At 50.8% G+C, this 18,383-nt stretch overlaps 1 protein-coding gene across 5 annotated transcripts in view; it reads right to left on the bottom strand.

Annotated features, from left to right (window-relative positions):
• Window positions 1–2,508: 2,508 nt before the first annotated feature.
• Window positions 2,509–18,383, bottom strand: part of WDTC1 (WD and tetratricopeptide repeats 1) — a 66,561-nt gene continuing 50,686 nt past the window's right edge. For 2 of the 5 annotated variants that reach the window (XM_043574173.1, XM_043574174.1), the window contains exons 7-16: window positions 17,068–17,250; window positions 16,034–16,128; window positions 15,509–15,624; window positions 13,976–14,051; window positions 13,258–13,366; window positions 12,048–12,221; window positions 8,774–9,009; window positions 7,016–7,196; window positions 5,873–6,065; window positions 2,509–4,537 (exon numbers count right to left, since the gene is read on the bottom strand). In XM_043574173.1, coding sequence (XP_043430108.1) covers window positions 4,340–4,537; window positions 5,873–6,065; window positions 7,016–7,196; window positions 8,774–9,009; window positions 12,048–12,221; window positions 13,258–13,366; window positions 13,976–14,051; window positions 15,509–15,624; window positions 16,034–16,128; window positions 17,068–17,250 — 1,561 coding nt within the window. In that variant the 3' untranslated portion in view covers window positions 2,509–4,339. Of the gene's footprint in view, window positions 4,538–5,872; window positions 6,066–6,980; window positions 7,197–8,773; window positions 9,010–12,047; window positions 12,222–13,257; window positions 13,367–13,975; window positions 14,052–15,508; window positions 15,625–16,033; window positions 16,129–17,067; window positions 17,251–18,383 lie in introns of all 5 variants that reach the window. The other 3 variants (XM_043574177.1, XM_043574175.1, XM_043574176.1) reach the window with 3 other exon arrangements.

Genomic DNA, 18,383 nt, shown 5'->3' with positions numbered 1-18,383 from the left:
GCACAGGGGATTTCTAGGGCAGTGAAGCTATTCTGTATGACAGTGTAATGGTAGATACATGACGTTATGCATTTGTCAAAACCCACAGAACTATACAAAGACTGAACCTTACGGACTTCAGTTAATAATGGTATATCAATATTGGCTCATTAATTATAATAATGTACCACGGTAATGCAATAAATTAATAGCAGGGGAAACTGAGCCAGGGAGGGGGGGTATATGGGACTCTTTGTATTATTTGCTCAGTTGAATGTAAGCCTAAAACTGCTCTAAAAAACAAAGTCTATTAAAAAAAAGAAAAAGAAAAAGGGAGTACCAACTCCAAATGAAAGGGAACTCCTGGTGAAATCTTCCAGTGACTCCTCCTTGCTTACAGGATCAAGTCCACAGCCTCTCACCAAGCACAGGGAGTTCTCTACAATTGGACTGCCCCTTCAGCCCATGAGCCAGCCTACCCTCTACAGTGCAGCTGAACTGAATCACTCAGGCTCCACGAGGGAATCTGGGACTTTACACTAGTGCCTTGGCCTGGAACACTGTCTCTCCTTTGCCTGGTCTGCAAGTGTCTTGAAGAAGCTTCTAGAAGACTTCAGTTTGGACACAAAGAAATAGTACCAGTCCAAAGCACCTGCTTCATAACACAGCCTATTGTGCTTCTGTTCCTGGTGGGATCTCCTTCCAGTCTCCTGCACTAAACTGAGCATGCCCTGCTGCCTCTCCCTCCAACCCCCCACCCCATTCTTTCCAAATGTACAAACAGAAGAATCACAAAATTCCAGCAGTGAAGCTGTTGCTCCCACGATATTAAACCACAGTCCTGAAACTTCACCAACACACCTTAGGGTGCCATAACAAGTTCATAGGGGGCACAGTAGGAGATTTTAAAATTTGAGAGATACTCAACATCAGTTGCTACTGAGAGATCTACTAGCTCAAGGTAGTTCATTGTTTCATCATTAAGTTGTGGCACATTCCTTTGATTATGTCATCTTTGAGAAGCTGGGTTTTTAGTGGTTGCTGTGATAAAAAGCAACTGAAAGTCAATGTGGAATAGGAAATGAGGGTGGTAGTGTCTAATCTGATTAGAAAGTTTGACAAGTTTTATAGTGCCCAACAAGCACACAGATCCCATTAGTTATTGTATTTAAAAATGAAATAGTTTTGGGGCGCCTGGGTGGCTCAGTCAGTTAAGCGTCCGACTTCAGCTCAGGTCATGATCTCACGGTCCGTGAGTTCGAGCCCCGCGTCGGGCTCTGTGCTGACTGCTCAGAGCCTGGAGCCTGTTTCAGATTCTGTGTCTCCCTCTCTCTCTGACCCTCCCCCGTTCATGCTCTGTCTCTCTCTGTCTCAAAAATAAAAAATAAAAACGTTAAAAAAATTTTTTTAAAAATGAAATAGTTTTTTCTAGTTTATATGTACTATTTTTTAAAATGATGACTGACTTGGTAGGACATAAATTCTTATAATGTGATTTCGGTTTAATTTCTTGATAAATTGAACTGTTAGGTATTTCTTTTGGTTTAGAGACTCCATGGGAAAATTATTGAGCCACTAATGCTGGGGTGAGTGCTGTGAACTGAGAAAGTTTGGGAATCTGGTCTAAGAAATCCTCTAATCCAGAGCACATCAAAAAATTGTAGGGTATAGGGCGCCAGGGGTGGCTCAGTTGGTTGAGCATCTGACTGTTGGTCCTTGGCTCAGCTCATGATCTCACAGTTTGTGGATTTGAGCCCCAAGCTCTGCACTGGCAGCCCCAAGCCTGCTTGGGATTCTGTCTCTCCCTCTCTGTTCCTTCCCGGCTTAGTGCGTACTTGCTCTCTCTTTCCAAAGTAAGTAAACTTACAAAACACACAAAACTGTAGGTTGTTAGGGGTACCTGGCTGGCTCAGTTGGTGGAGCATGCGACTCTTAATCTCAGGGTTGTGGGTTTGAACCCACATTGGGTATAGAGATTACTTAAAAATAAAATCTTAAAAAAAAAAAACAAAAACAAAAAAACTGTAGGTTGTGAAACCATTTAGTGGGTTATGGCCAGCATTTCCTCTCCTTAATAAAATAGAAAAGTAAATATGAATGATAAATAGAACATATTGCATGTAGCAAGGGTAATGAGCATTATTGTATAAAACTTATGTTCATTATATACATACAAATAAGCATGGGTATCTTGGGTCACAATGTAAAATGTGTATTTCTGGTTTGGGTTCTGATTTTAGAAGTCTGAAAAGCCACTAAGACTTCACCTCCTTATTTTAGAGTTGAGAAAACAGCCCCGAGAGTGAAAGCTGATTATTGCAATTCACAGCCACCAGTGCCAGGCTCTGCTGCGCTTCGCCCTGCTAGGCTGAGTGGCCACTGCTTCACAGGGATCCTCCAAGGCAGGTCTCATTCTACCCAGGAGAGGTATGGTTACTCAAAGTCACATAGCTACACAGGTGAGGGATCAGGTGCCCTCACTTTGGTCCCAAGACCCCCTCGCACCCCACAAATGCCAGCAGCCACACCTAGAACAAAATGGTTTTAATCAATTGCGTCACCCTCACTCTCCTGGGAGCGGAGCAACAAAAAGGCTCGGCTCCTGCCCCCAGAGGACAGTAAGGCTTAATGTGTCTCTCCACACTGCAGGGCCCAGGCTGGGGGAGGGAGGGGGAGAGGGGGGGAGGCTCGGAGAGAGGAAATGGCAGGTGGCTCCAACACAGGAAAGCAAAGGGGCCCCTGCTGGTCTTTGGGCCCCAGGGCCCAGCCCCAGTACTCCTGCTTTCCCCTCCCTGGCTGGAGAAAGGTCATGGAGAAGAGACAGGGGAGCAAGTCCCAGCAGCAGGAAAAGCAGCAGCAGCTGTTTCCTTCACCAATAAATATACTTCATTACCAAGCTAGAAGAGAAGGGCGGGAGAGGGGCTGGGTGGGGAGGAAGGGGGAGAAGCTGCCACCTGTGTTGCTGGGATTAAAGCAATGACGAGATGGTGCCAGACCCCCCACCACTATCCTCACCCCCCCTCCCCTGTCTTCTTAAAACTGTGAAAAAGCTTTTAACATGGCCCTCCTGTCTCCAGGGCTGCTCTGAAGCCTGACTGAGAGGAGGCACCTGGCAGAGACCAGGCGGAGGGAGGGAAGGACGGAGGGAGGGAAGAAGGGAGGCTGCAGCTCCCCAGAGGCTGCAGCTGGAGGGCTGGAGCCAAGTAAGCACTGAGGGGAAAGGGAGGGAGAGGGAGGAAGGCTGAGCAACTATGAGAGCAGCTCCCAGCTGAGAGCCAAGGGGGCAGAGAGATGCTTGGTGAGTGGTGGGGTGACTGCTGTCCAGTGTCAAGCTTGGGGCTGCTGAGGAGGGAGGGGGCTGAGTTACGGATTTTCCCATCTGAGTGACTCAGGAGACCCCCTCTCCCTCCCCCACCCCCAAGAGCAGCAGGGGACAGAGAAAAGCCATCACTTCTTTGGTCTTTGTGGCGGCTCAGCACATGGGGTGGGAGGGAGGGCAGAAAGGGCCCTTAGCAGAGAGTGCCACCTCAGCGAGAGAGAATAGGCCTGGCTGGGAGCTCTGGCAGAAAGGTCACAGTGAGGCCAAGGAGCCCCCAGAAAGAGGAGTGGGAGTGGTTGCAGTGCAGCGCAGAAGGGGATGGTGTGGTGCCCCACCCTCTGCCAGGGCCCTTGGGAAAGGCTAAGCCCCCTAAGCCCCCAGAGATGGCCAGTGAGAGCAGGCACAGGGTCCAGAGCTAGCACTGGGAGAAGGGCGAGAAAGCTCTAGTGCCCAGGCAGGGGCCTGGCCTTGCCTACTGTAGGACTCCCACCTTCCTTCTGCTTCCACCCTGAAACGGGGCGGGGGTGGCGGGTGAAGGGAGCTCGGGGGGGGGGGGCGGGGGGCATCCTTTCTCAGAACCTTCCCTGAAGCCATGGAGGAGCTAGCCTTGCCTGCAGGAGCAAGAGTGGCAGCAGGTCAAGGCCAGCCCTTAGACTGGAAGTCCACTCCCCTTCCTGCCGCCAGTTGAAGGGTAGGACAGTCCTTGAAGACAGCTTCAGCCCTTGCCTCCCACCCAGCCTGAGGCAGGTCAGAGCCCTCCAGGGATGTGGAAGCGGGCATATGGGTGGGGGGCATATGGAGGGGCTTCCCCTCCTGCTCTTCTGCTCAGAGCTGGGTCCAGTCAAGGGGCAATCTGCCCAAAAGTCTGAAAGCCAGCAAGTTGTAGCAACCCCCCACCCCCAATGCCAAACTAACAAACAAAACAGGGAAATGAAAAAAAATGTGGGGGGGGGGGACAAACCAAAACAGAACCCCCTGACCTCCTGCCCATGGTCGAGGGTCCAGCCAGCAGCAGGCGCTGGGGACCAAGGCCAGGAGGGTCTAGCTGGGCCGGCACTGAACCTGGCCCTCGGAGCTGTCCTCATCATCGGAGGCCCCAGCACCCCCACTGCTCAGGCCTGTGATCCGGTAGCCCATGTTGAGCAGCATCACCTCCAACGGGTCAGCATTCATGCGCCGCTGGTTGGCCTGGGAAGCGCCCTCCATGTCCTCCACAACTCGGCCTGTGAGGTCTTCACTCTGGGGGGCGGGAAGGCACACATAGTCCTGGGATGGATGTGTGGGGAAGTCGGGAAACACACACACAGCTGCAGCAATACATGCAGAGAGGGGTGTACAGAGCAGGAGATGCACAGGGGTGTCCATTTGTACATACGCCCTTATGTGTACATGGGTGCAGGCGAACGCACACACTGGGGTAAGTACAGGACACATGGTCACCAGGATATATATGTGAGGGAGAGGACACACCAGGGGGTTACACACATGGGGGGCCACATGGTAATATATACAACTGGGAGGGGACACAACATATATATGAGGGGGGTGCACATGCTGAGATACATACTGGGGGGGCATACCCATATCAGGGTACACATTGGGGGGGGCCCATACCAGGAAACAATAGGGACTCACACCAGGGTCTGCTGGGCATACTAGATACCCAGGATGGGGGCATTGTCTGTGTCCTCCACCCCACTCTTGTCTGTCATCACTCCCAACAACCCTTCATCCTTTTCCTCTCCCCTCATGGGAGAACCCCTGTAGAGTTCTCTTTAAAATTCACAGTAAATTGCCTCTGTAATTAGATGCACCACTTGACTTCTGTTTTTCTGGCTAGAAAGGGAAGGCAAGTGGGACAGAGGGCAGGAGAGGCCTCAGGCCAGCCTGCCTGACTACCCACCCTGGGAGTAGAGGGGACCACACCATCCTAAGTGTTCCTGTGGGCTGGACACTTTGCATCTGGAGGCATCACTTTATCCTTAAAGTAACCTTTTGAGGTGGGGCTGTCATTCCCATTCCAACGTGGACGATAAAAACCTGGTCAGAGGTAGTTCAGTCCCTCAAGTAGTGAATGAAGGGACCAGGATTCAAACTTAGGCTCACCAGATGCCAAAGCCCGCACACTTCTCATGTAACTAAGCGACTGGCTTTGCCCAGCTTCTGGGGGACACAACACAGTGGTATAGGAAGGGCAGGGTACCCAGGGAGCCTCTGAGGTACTGCTTTCATGCTCTCATGAGATGGTGCCGGAGCTCTGGTACCCTCCCGACCCTCCCGCATCCCTGTCCTTGGTTACTGTTTCCTGTGAGTCTCATCTTCTCAGCTCATTCAGGGATATGACCCCAGAAACCAGGAGCCAACTCCTGCTCCTGGAGCTGCCACTACATTTGGCACTTTCAGAACTTGATGGCTCCCACCTTGACATGGTGTTGAGCCCTTTGGTAAGAGCTTCTAGCCTTTGGGTGACTCATGTCCTTTCCCAACCCTCCCAGGCTCAGCTGAAGGCCTTGCACAGGCTCCAACCCAACCTTCTTCCCTGTCTAGTTCTGGCCATCTTCTCTACACCCTCACCTCTGGCCGGGGGTTCCAGAGCCGCACAACAGGGTCAATGCCGCTGGTGGCCAGGAAGCAGTAGCTGGGGTGTGGCTGCAGGCAGTTGACGATGGACTCGTCCCCCTGGAGTACGCGGACCAGGTTGGTGGTCTCCTTTTCCCAGATGAAGAAGGAGCCATCGTCAGAGCCACTGACGATGTACTGAGCGTTGCTGGCAGAGGGGCAAAGGGCAGGGAGGTCAGGTGGGGTACCGCCCTACAGCCTCAAGTAGAGGCTGTGTGGCTTAGGGCAAGGGGGAGCAGGGAGGTCTGGAGCTGCTGAGCCCCCCAAACTCTGGGGTCCTCACTTGACTTAGAACTCCCATACACATGGTAATCCTTTCCATACTACAGAGCTCCAGTTGCTGTCCAGCTAGTCTCTTAAACTCAGGATCAGGGACTGCTTGGGACCCCCCACGATACTCTCCCTCAAAGTACATTATAAGCTCCTCGTGTGCTGGATCAGATCTTGCATCTCTTAGGTCTTTGGGAACACTCTTGTCTAAGCCTTCCCTCAGCAGTCCTCGGCTTTCGGGGTCCAGTATCCTGATCCTACAGTACGTCTGCCCCCCACACACCGGTGACACTTAGAAGGGATCTTGATGGAGAGGTTCTTGACATTCAAGTGTCTCACCTACCCTAAGAAAGTACACCATCTAAAAGGAGGGTTGGGGGCGACAGGGTCTGATGTGACACGGGCTACGTCCCTCAGTACCTGGGGCACAGTTCTGAGAAGACAACTGTGCCTAGACTACCAGCTTCTGAGGCTCTTGCCTCATAGCCTCAGCAGAGGGAAGCACCAAGCATCCACATAAAGAAACCAAGCTCCAGCACATGGAGACAGAGGAGGAGGAGGTGGGGGCTAAAGGCATTGTCTAGGCCCCTCATTGGGTACTTTATGGATTACCTCATTAATCCTCATTATGGCCCCACGAGCGGGGATGGTTGGTTTCATTTTGTAGATGAAGAGGCTGAGGCCCACAGAGTTGTGAAGCCATTTGATCAAGGATATAGAGGCAGAGCTGGGATTTGAGACTTTTTTTAAAAGCATTATGCCCCCACACCCCCTTCAACCTCCTGTTGCCAACCAGGCTGTGCCCTCCTTCTCTTCAGGGCCTCGGACCTGCCAAAGAAATTGGCCTCCTTGATATCCGTGGTGGTGTTGCAGTGGCCACAGTATCGGAACTGGTAGTCGTAGCTTCGTTCCCGCAGCACCATCTCATCCTCCGAGATGGAGTCCTTGCGGCTTGTGCTGCGGAGGCGGACGGGGCCGCCACCACCACCACCAGCTCCCTTCTTCTCTTCTGGAGGCAGAGAGCAAGGAAAGGTGAAGCCTGTCCCTCTCTCCCCTCCCCCATTTGTCTCCACCCCGGCCCTGTTTTCAGCCCAGGTGCTAGCAATGTAGGGCTACCTGCCTAAACCTATCTGGAAAACTGGGAATGACTCTGAGGAAGAAGCATCTTTGGACCCAGCCCTTGAGGATGTTCAAGAGGTGACCTATGATGCTAGGAGGGCCTTGGCTCAGGTCCCTGAATAATGTCTAGAAGCCCCAAGAACGCATAGACCCATGCTTTCTGTTTCTGTGGAGGTGAGAGGCAGGGAGGGGAAGGTGAAGCACTTCTGAGAGAGCCTTGAGGGGGTGGTTTTTCTAAACAGATCCATAGCTCTGAAGGCAGTACGGTCCAAACCCTGGCCCACTGAAAGACAAGTTATCATGGATCCCAGCTGAGGCACTGATCAGTTAAGTGCCTTGGGTTAAAAACAAACAAACAAACAAACAAACAAACAAACAAACAAAAACCCACCAGTTTTCTCGTGCCTTAAAAGTGCCTTGATTCTGCCTGCCTCGGGGCCTTTGCATGTCTGGTCCCTAGGCCAGGGCCAGGAATTCTTGCCCTCCCACAGCTACACTTTGTATCCAGTTACCTCTTCCTCCTCATCCTTGAGATCTCAGCTTAAATGTCTCCTCCCCTAGAATCCCAGCCTTTCATCAAGTCCTACCCCATACACCTATACCACATCAGGCCCTCATGGCACATATCACACCGTTTCTCCTTCATCACTTGGTTCCTTCCCTAGAGCTGTGAATTCCTTAATACAGAAATACCATCTGACTTGTTCACAGCTGTACTCCCAAGACCCAGCACAATGCCTGGCACAAGGTAGATACTTGGTAACTATTCAAACAAGTGAATCAATCCCATGGTTAGTAAACTGCATAAGGAGAGAAGTGAGGATCCATGTCTGCCTCCAGAGCACAAATCCCACAGATCCCCAGCTCACTCTCCAATGCTACTGAGGTGAGCTGGGCAGGGCTTCAAATGCTCTCCGTGCAGGTAAAGGCAGTGTGTTCAGAGAGGCCGTGCTTCACCCGAGATCACATGGTTACCACTTGGCAGAGCTGAGGTTGGAGCCCGAGGTTCCACACCCCATGTGTGAAGCATTTCTGTCGCCCTGAACTGCGGCCTCTGCCGCAAGCATGCAAACTGGAACGAGTGCAAGCCTCAGTTGCTGCCCCTTATTCAGATGACCAACGGGACAGCCGAGGCCCTGTGTGTGAGCAGGTGAGAATGCCCAGCTGGAGCCACACGGCCTGATTGGGCTCAACTTACTCCTGTCTTGAGTCCCGGGCATTACACGAGGTGTTTGAAACGTGCTATTGCTAATCCTCAACAGAAACTCTGAATGGGAGGTGCGATCACTCTCCCTTTACAGATGAAAAACCTGAGTCTCAAAGAGACTAAGTGACTATCCCACAGTCACATGGTTTCTGAATTAGCAACTGAATCCAGGCCTCTCTGATCTCAGAACCATGTCCTCTCCAGATGTCATGTAGCACCTCAAATAGAGGAACAGCACCCTCTCCCCAGTGCCCACTCACCACCATCATTTTTGGAGAAGAGGGCTGCTGTGATGTCGCGGCCCAATGCATCACAAGCGCTGCTGTGGGCCTGCTCCGGGAACTTCCCTTTGAAGTCATCCAGGCACTCCAGGGCCTCAGCCACGTACTTGAGCTCAAAGAGGCAGCGGGCCAGGCGGAAGTGTGCCTTCAGGTGGCATGGGTTTAGGGAGATGGCCTTGAGGCAGTCCCTCAGGGCATCGTAGTGGTCACCATCCCTGGGAAGGCAGGGGAATGTGGCTTGGAGGTGGGGCTGCATGGCAATCAGGAGTCCACTCAGTCTCCCCTGCTTTCTGTGGCCACCTCAGTCCACCTCTGACAGATCTCAGGATAAGGGTATTTGGGAATGAAGAGAACCCTGGCTCAGCCCAGGCTTTGCTCCCCAGGAGACACAGTATATTAAGGAGATAAGTCAGGAATCCTGAAGTCTAAGAGGAGGATGGGGGAAAGGGAATGGGGGAGGGGGTAGGGGGTATGTGTGGGGAGAAAAACAAAAAAAAAACAGTGCCAGGCTGCCCTCTGCTGGGCACAGAGTGCAACTGCTCACTGGCTCACCCCAGGCACCCGCAGCTCTGCAGCAGAAGGCCTGGCATCTTGCCCACCTCAGGCTCCCCAAGCCCTCCTTCTCTCTTTCTCCAACCACCTCCTCAAATCCCCCCGGCTGGTCTTCAAAGCCATGGCCAAGGCAGGGGGCTCTCAAGGACAGTTCTGTGGTCTGGAGAAGCCAGAAGTGCCAGGCTGGGGACCCGGGGTCTGACCAGCAGGCAGCAAGCCCTCAGCCAGACCCCCCTCTGTCCTGGCTGACTGATCCACAGCAGCTGTGGCCTCTACCTCCCGGGGCTGAAGGATGGGGCCTGACAGACTGGCAGAGTCAGCTCTCTGGAAGCTGATGGTAAAGGGGGGTATGCACACCAGGAGCTCCAAATCGTCTCCACTCACTTCTTCCACCTCCCAAAGCATGGATAAAGGGAAGTGGGGATGGTTTTGGGGGGAGAGCAAGCAGGGACGGGTCAAAAGAAAGCCCCCGCTCTCCCACCCCATGCCAGAATATAGGGTACACTCCCCGCAGCACCTCTCATCTGTTCCCACCTCTCATTTGGAGAGCCAGACCGGTCACAGGGGCCACTTCTCCTTTGGCAGCTTTTTTTTTTTCCCCTGCTGGGCTGAGGTGGGCCTAGCAGCACTCCCCAGAGTTGATGCTCCTTCCACCAAAGCACAGCTCACAACCCGCCTGCATAGGGCCAAAGCATGCCCAACAGGGGAAATGTCCTCCTGACTCCTCTCCTACAGCACCAGAGGGAGCATCCAGCCCTGGCAGCAGGAACAAGCAGCTCACCAGTGTGGGAGGAGGCAGGGGACAAAGTGCTTTGAAGGCATGGCCTGCGTCAGAACGACTGGCTGTGATGAAGGAGGAGGGACTGTTTGGAAATCCAACTGCCACCTGCAAAGTGCCCCTCAGAGCTCCTGGAGAGAGCCAGACAGAGACCAACCAGGAGCCGGAGGGTGACAGCTCCCACTGCATCCAGGAGCAGATGGCAGCCCTGGAGAGACTGGCCTGGGACAGAATGTGACATTCTAGGGGTCACTGGCAGGCATGTGGGGATGGGGAGAGAGCAGGCTGGCCCCAGGGCTCACCCATCCAGACTCACTGCCAGATCAATCTCCCTGAAAGGACAGCCCTCAGCACATCCCTCTCCTGCTCAAAACTCTTCAGTAGCTGCCCATCATCCCACTGAATCCAGGCCAAAACGCCACCGCTCTGCATTCCAAGTTCTTCCCAGGCCGGCCCCAGGCTACCTCACAGACTCATCTCCTGCCAGTCCCTTCCAGAACCCTCTGCTCCAGCCAAATGGATTTGTTGTTCTGCAAACAAGCTCTTCAGTCAGGCCCCCACCCCCATGCCTTTGTTCACACCATTCATCTCCCTGGGAATGTCTTTCCCCCATAATCCCCTCCTCCTCTTCATCTCTTTGCCTAAGCCTGCCCACACTTAAAGCCCATCAGACTCCTCATCTTCCTGACACTTCCCTGACCCCAGCTAAAGTGACCTAACTTGTCTTAATGCCCATGGCACTTCACCTGACCACTCAAAGGCTTATTGCTTCTTCGACGATGATGAACCATAATCATGTCTTTGTCCTCGGTCCAGAGGCTGGGCACTCTGGAGCACAGGAACTCAAAGTGAGGAACTCTGTGTCCCTAGTACCTAGCACACAGTGGGAGTTCAGAGAACATGTCGAGGGCACCCATGGATTGGGAAGTCATCAGCCTCCCTTAGCAAGAATGTAGGAGTGAAACAGCTCTCGGCATAAAGCCTGGATGAGGACACCGCATTCTACTCAGTTCCTGGGACAGAGAGGCAAAACACCTTAGGATGGCCCCCAAACCATCACCTCCTGGGTTGGGTTGCCATCTGAGCACTTGGCAAACTCTTGATGCCTGGGCTAAGGCCTGTGGGGGTAGCATCTTCCCAAACCCCTATCTACCATCCTGCTGACTTGGGTGGGTTTCTTAAGCTTCCCTCCCTGGCCTGCCTAGTTGCAGCCAGACGATGGCACACCAGCTGGCCTGTCTGTCTGGGCAGAGCCGACGGATGCCAGACGGAGCAGAAATGGCTGTGGGCCCAGCTCTATCCATCTTCAGTCCTGGCCCCGGCTGGGGGGTGGGGTCTGCCTGCCTGCTTGCCTGCTGGTGCCGTAGGCAGAAGGGCTGGGAGCCCTGATGGTCTCCAAAGATAGCAGGTTCTTCAGGATATGGACCCACTCCTTTACCACCAGCCACTATGACCCAACATGACCCACAGCCAGCTTCAGATCCCTGGTATCTTGTGTGTCTTGGTCCAATGGTCTAAGAGCACAGGAAAGCAAGCCCAAGGTCAAGGGGCTACAGAATCATTTGAGACTGATACCAACTGAATTCACCAAATGCCTCTTTTCTATCTAGCAAGATTCTACTGCACCTTCATAGTCCAATTCAAGGCCCAATTATCTAACAGCTGGGATTAACCATTCTCTCAAGTTCTACTTGCCCAGTGGCCGCATCACTTTATAACAAAGCGCCACATTGAAGCTACTTGTGGACATGTTTCACGTCATTGTGAGACTTCCTGACTTCTAGTCTGGTGGGAGTTAGAAAACAGCCTAAAAAAACCCTAAGGGGCAGCAGGATGCCACTGCCACCTTCCCTGGAGGCCTCAGGAACTTGGTTCCATCAGGTCCTCTGCCTTCATCCCTCGTCCTGGCTCAGGCCCACTCACCACTTGCGCTTCATGTAGGCAGCAGCTCGGTTCCCATAGAGCATGGCATTGTGAGGGGCCCTCTGCACAGCCTTGCTGTAAAGCTGAATGGCCTGGGTCCACTGCTGGCAGGCAAAGGCCTCGTTGGCTTGCTGTTTCACGCGCTCCAAGTATGGGGGCAGCTCTACCTGGGGGCTGTGGTGAAGGAGAGCCAAGTCAGGCCAGCCAAAGAGGGTCCAAGCAGCCTCTCAGGAAGTCTGAAGCCCTGCCTGAGGGCCACCCATATTGTCTTGACCCCTGGGATTTGACCACTTGACCACTGTCATCTAGAAGAGGGGACCACTCTTATCCTTGGCCTAGGTTCCTCTAATAGGTAATAGGCACAATTCCAGATACTCTGAACCAGTGAAAAAACAGAGGGACAGAAATGAAGCTGTCTTGGACAGGTTAAAGGCAATTCTTTTTTTTTTTTTTTTTTTTTTTAAAGTAAACTCTGTGCCCAATGTGGGGCTCGAACTCATGACCCCAAGATCAAGAGTTGCATGCTCCACTGACTAAGCCAGCCATGTGCCCCAAAAGTGATTTTCCTTTTTTTTTAAGATTTCATTTTTCAGTAAATTCTATGCCCAATGTGGGGTTCAAACTTACAACCTTAAGATCAAGAGTTTCATTCTCTACCAACTGAGCTAGCCAGGCACCCCCCCCAAAGGTAATTCTTAATCAAACTCCTGGGCATGATAGTAGCTGACCACCCAAGCCCCTCCCATGGATCTCTTGACAGAGACTTCTATTTCTTTCAAAGTTTAGAGGATTTGAGCACACCTGTATCCAAAGCCCAGTATAGGGCCTGGCAGTGAATAGAGGCCAAGAGATGGTATGGGATGAAGAAAAATATAATGGGGGGAGGCCCCTCTGTGTTTAACACCTTTAAGAGGGAGCTCAGTACTAAGAGGTAGCTGGGCCCCTGGGTCCTGACCTAACTACTGATACCCAGGGACTGGAGCTTCAGTCTGAGTGTGACTGGGATCCTACCAGGTAGCAGAGGTACTGGAACCATTAGCCACACTCCAGATATACTCCATTACATCCCTTGTTTCAGTTCCCAGACTTTGAGGTATGTGCCTGGATGGACGGTTTACAGGACATGCTCCTCCCTCCAAATTACATTTTAAGGTATGTACCATAAGGTGTAATTGGGACTGGGGGGCTGAACAAGTCAGGCTGGACTCACCTGACATGTGCCCTACTCTCTGGCAGCCGGAAGCCATTGCTGTGAAGGTGCAGGCCATTGGACACGCCGTTGGATACACCATTGGTGGACATCTTGCCATTCTGAACTTCTGGCAGGGGTGGGGAGAAAGTAACAGCAACAACTCAGGAAGATGTCCTCATTTCTTTTCAGCAGCCCTCCAGCTTCCATCACAGAATCTGATGGTTCCACTATGGGCCATCCTCCCAGGTAAGATCCATTCCCAGAAAGTAAGTTCTGACAGACAGGCAGGCAGGCAAGAGCATAGGGAAAAGCCTGTGCGCCCTCTGCTGGTTGGAGAGGGACACAGCTTCAACTTGGCATTACTCTTAGCTGGGGGTGGTTGGAGGGAGTTGGGGGGTGAAGAGGTTTCCAAACCAACTGGAGGCCCTAGGAAGGAGTCAGTGAGGAAACTCATTCAGGACAAGAAAGAAGGGCAACTACTACACGTCCTCAAGAGAAAAGCCATGGAAAGAAACTGTTTTTCAGAGAGAAGTGAAAAGGGCTGTGATGCAAACCCCTTTGACAGATCTCTCTGACCTACTGTTATCTTCCTTCTTACTGTACAGAGTGTTCTTTCACAGAAACTACTCCTTTTGGAGGATCACAGCCACAGCACAAGGGAAGGGGCAGCCTCCGCAGAAGTGGCACACATTCAAGCTCCCCAGCAGAGATACCCCTAACCCAAGGGAGAACTTACCCCCTGAGGAGTGGCATTTTCTAGGCAAGAGGAAGGTGTATGGCCGTTGCTTGTAAGTCAGGTCAAACAAATAGACCTAGAGTGGAAGGGTTAAGAAAATAGATGGTGGCTGTGAGGTAAGAATGTGGCTGGACCAAAGCAAGGCTTTGGGGGTTGGTGGCTCTTAGGAATATAGTAAGTATTGAGCACGGAACCATCAAGCAAGGCCTGGAGGGGTTCCTATGGGGCAAACCTCAGGCAGGAAAATTCTCCTGGTTCCTGGCCTGTAGGATGGACTGCTTAAAACACTGTCATTAATTAGAATCACATGTTTAAGTTGGAAAGGTTCTCAGAAGTCACAAAGCCAAAGATCTCATTTTACACATGGGAAAACTGAAGTCTCAGAGAAGGGAAGCCATTTGCCCAAAGTAACACTGCTACTTACTTCTCTCAATAAACATTATCTATATTATCTAATGTTTAGTGAATTCTTACTTTACTTTAGGAGCTCTGCTAAGTGTTTTATATGACTTACCTCATTTCATCCTAGAAACAACCCCCTAAAGAGGTACTATTATTTTTTTAAGTGTGTTTATTTTTTTTAGTGATCTCTACACTCAACATGAGACTTGAACTCATGACCCTGAGGATCAAGAGTCACGTGCTCTTCCCACTGAGCCAGCCAGGCGCCCTAAGAAGTACTATTATTATCACCCCCTTTATAGACGAAGAAATACGGGCTCCGAGTTTATTTACCCAGGGCCATAAAAGCAGTAAGTGGCATAGTCAGGACATAAAACCAAGTCTGTCTGGCTCCAAACCACTCTGCTAGATGCCTCCCTACTCATCCTTATGCTACCTTTAGGCCAGGTGATGGCTCAGCAGTCTGAAGTCAGAGCCGTATTCTGAGCTCAGATGCTCGTCTATTCTCCATCCCATTCCTCTTGTACATAATCCACCTTGCCTTGTAATGTCATTAGCTGGTTCACGTGCTATGTCTGCCTTGTCAACTTGGGATGGATCATATTTCACATTTGTCTCCTTCATGTTTATAATAATGCCGGTCTCAGAGTAAGTGCTCAGTGAGTATTTGTAGAATAAGTGGATTTATGCAAGGCTTACTAAATATCCTGATTGAGAACATGCAAATAGAAGGTTTAGTAACCTGCCATTATCAAAAAACACTCCTAAAGCTGGCCTTAAACCACAGCCTGGCTGCATGCTCTCAGCCCCAGGGTTTCCTCCTAGGAAAATAGAGGATGAGGAAACTGAGGCTCAGAAAAATGAAGAGACTTGTTCAAAGTCATAGCACACAGATGGCCAGCATTTGAAGATGGGTCTGTCAGTTCTAAAGCTATGCTCAAGAAAAAGACAAAGCCAGGGCACCTCCTGGGAATTCCAATGATGCCACGCTGCTCCTATATTTCACTGTAAAGCCATTTACCATAAGGTAGGTGCTTCTTGTCTGCCTCATGGCAGTGGAAGTGAGGTACAAGCCCTGGATGCTGAATTTGGGTTGGTGGGGGCAGAACCAGCTTGGGCAGCCACACATACCTGCTCCCCTCCCATATTGACCAGCAGCTCTGTGCCATTGGGGCTGAAGGTCACATAGGTGGCAACCAGCACTCTCAGACGGTTGTTGTAATCAGGCAGCTTCACTGGCAGGTGACCTGTGGGAAAAGCTCAGTTACCCCAATGTGAGACTCCTCGTTTCCCCCAAGAGGAGCAGGGAGTTGTGTGAGGCCAACATGTCAATAACGATAGCAATTATCTTCATCATAAAAGCAGCTACATGTGTTGAGCATTTACTATATGCACTAGGCCAACTACTTTATATACTTGATCTCATTTAATCATTATGACCCCATTCTATGGAAAAGAAATGAAGACTCATCAAGGGTAAGTAATTTGCCAAAGGTCACAGGATGGCTGGTAAATGGCAGTCAGGATTAAAGCCTGAATCTGCCTTACTCTAAAACCCATGCTCTTGACCACCATGCCATGTTGTCTCTTTGCACCACCCCAGAAAGAGTCAGCACCCGGCCAAGAACTCGGGGCCAGAGCTGGGCTGAGCCCTACCTGCCACGTAATACTGGGCTGCGCCATCCGGAAGGGGCTTCTGTCGGTCACAGAAGGTGTGGACACCTGCTGAAGGGCTCTGCTTCATGCTCTTCCTGGTGGGAAGACAAACCATATAGGTTATAAGCCCTAGGCATACCCCTGGCTAGACCAGACCATACTCCCTATAGGAAAACCTAAATTTGTATCACTGAAAGGAGGTACCCTTAGCTTCCTTACCTCAGCAACCCTAAAGGTCCATCAGCTAGATAGCCATGCACACATACACAGTGCTTTACAAGTAGGTCCTGTCCATTGTCTTGGTCCTCATGACCACCCTGTCATCCTCATTTTATAGATAAGGAAGCTAAGGTTTAAGTCCCGCTCCAAGTCAGGTAGTGTGTGAGGAGCAGCAGTGGTTGCCCAAACCCACAAATGAAAGTAAAGCAGGCCAGATGTCCCTGCCCCTGTCCCAGAAGTCCATTGAAAACCCACGCTGGTGGAGCTGTTTCAGGTCTGGGACTTCTGTGGAGGTTCGGGGTATATTCTACTTTTGTTTTAAAAAAAAAAAAAGAATAAAATTACATGTGCAAAAAAGAAATTACATGTACAAGATTATAACTCTGTACAAATACTCATAGTAAAAGAACAAGCAGAAAATATACACAGTGATTTCTTTTAGGTAGTGGATCATTTGTAGTTTATTATACTTTCCATATTTTCCAAAACAAGCATGGATTAAATTTTTTTTTAATCACAAAATTTAAGGGGCACCTGGTGGCTCAGTCAGTTAAGCATCTGACTTCAGCTCAGGTCATGATCTCACGGTTTGTGAGTTCGAGCCCCTGAGTTGGGCTCTCTGCTGTCAGCCCAGAGCCCGCTTCAGATCCTCTGCCCCCCCGCCCCTCCTCCCGCACTCTCTCTCTCAAAAATAAACATTAAAAAAAATAAGAGAATTTTAAAAACCCACTTCAAAAAAGAAGAGGTCATGGCAATGAGGGACAGGGGCAGCAAGTTCCCAGGGACTTGCCCACAGGAGGCTGAACTATTCATACCTGTGGTTATGGATCATGCGAATGTCATAGAGCCTTACAAAAGGCCCACTGGCCCCTACTGCCAGGCAGTTGTTGTCCTGGGGGTTGACGGTGAGGCACTTGGCCTCCACCAGCTGGCCACAGTACTCTGTCAGGTCAATCAGCACCTCCGAGTGTTTGCTGTTCTCCCGAAGGTCATACTGGCTGTGAGAGAGGACAGTGTTAGGGGATGGGGATTGGGTCCTCCTGTGAGGCAGGGGAGAAGCCAAGGCTTTGTTATACAAAGGAACTGGGAAGGGCTTTGACCTGTTCATAAATAATAAGAATGTAAAAAAACCACCCCCATTTCCTGAGTGCTCACTGTGTGCCAGGCACCTGAAATAGGCTTCTCACACAATCTGTTTTATTTTTCATATAACTACTTAAGGTGAATACTACTGTATTTTTTTTTTTTTACAGAGATCAGTGATATTGCCATTAAGTACTATTTCTACTGATTCTAACATTGAGAAAATGATTTGTGTCTTGTGTCCCTAAGTGTTGTACATGGATTATCTAACTAAATCCTCACACCAGCCCCAGGTATCGTTAGAACGCTGAGGCTAAAGGCAAGTAAAGAACCTGTCTGGGGTGACACAGCTTCCAGTGTGAAGCTGGAATAGTGCGGAACTGGAAAGACAGCCTTTAACCACTTGGCTTTGCTCCTTAACTCCAACTTTTAATCTAATTTCTTGCAGGAGACAGAAGTACGGAGGTGATATAAAAGAGAATCTACAGGTCGTCAAGAGTTATCTAGAAACACTAAGCGCCAAGACAAGCCTGAGTCCTTACTCAGGTAGTAAATGTCATGCCAGACATCCCTGGCAGTAGCACACCCTTCGAAGCAGTCTGGGGGACTGTTGTGCTGCCACTCCACAGGCACAGAGAATGAGGAGGGTGTCCCCATGTGGTCACCCACTTCTTGCCCAGATATCGGCAATGATCTCCACCCTGTCTGCCTCACCTTTCTAAGCCGTCCTCACCAGACTGCTCTTCCTAGAATACTGTCTTTGTTCCATCAGTCTCCTGCTCAAAAACGTGCACAAATTCCTCAATATTTTTAGCATGAGCTTACTGTTAATTTACTTTTACCAAACTCCTCAGTCTGGTTCCCAAGACCTGACTGCCACTAAACTCGTTCCTCAGTTTTTTAACTGCCTCACTTACGATGACAGACAGAACTCTCTATTCCCCATGTGGCACATTTACCCCCTCCTTCACAAACTGTTCAAGCTGGAGACTCCACTCTGCTTTTCCTTGCCCATCCAAATCCTGTCTATCCTGGAAGGCCCAGCTTA

This window comes from Prionailurus bengalensis, chromosome C1 (genome assembly GCF_016509475.1).
Source record: "Prionailurus bengalensis isolate Pbe53 chromosome C1, Fcat_Pben_1.1_paternal_pri, whole genome shotgun sequence".
NCBI lineage: Eukaryota > Metazoa > Chordata > Mammalia > Carnivora > Felidae > Prionailurus > Prionailurus bengalensis.
The sequence above is the reverse complement of the archived record's forward strand: the minus strand, read 5'-3'. Positions and strand labels throughout refer to the sequence as shown.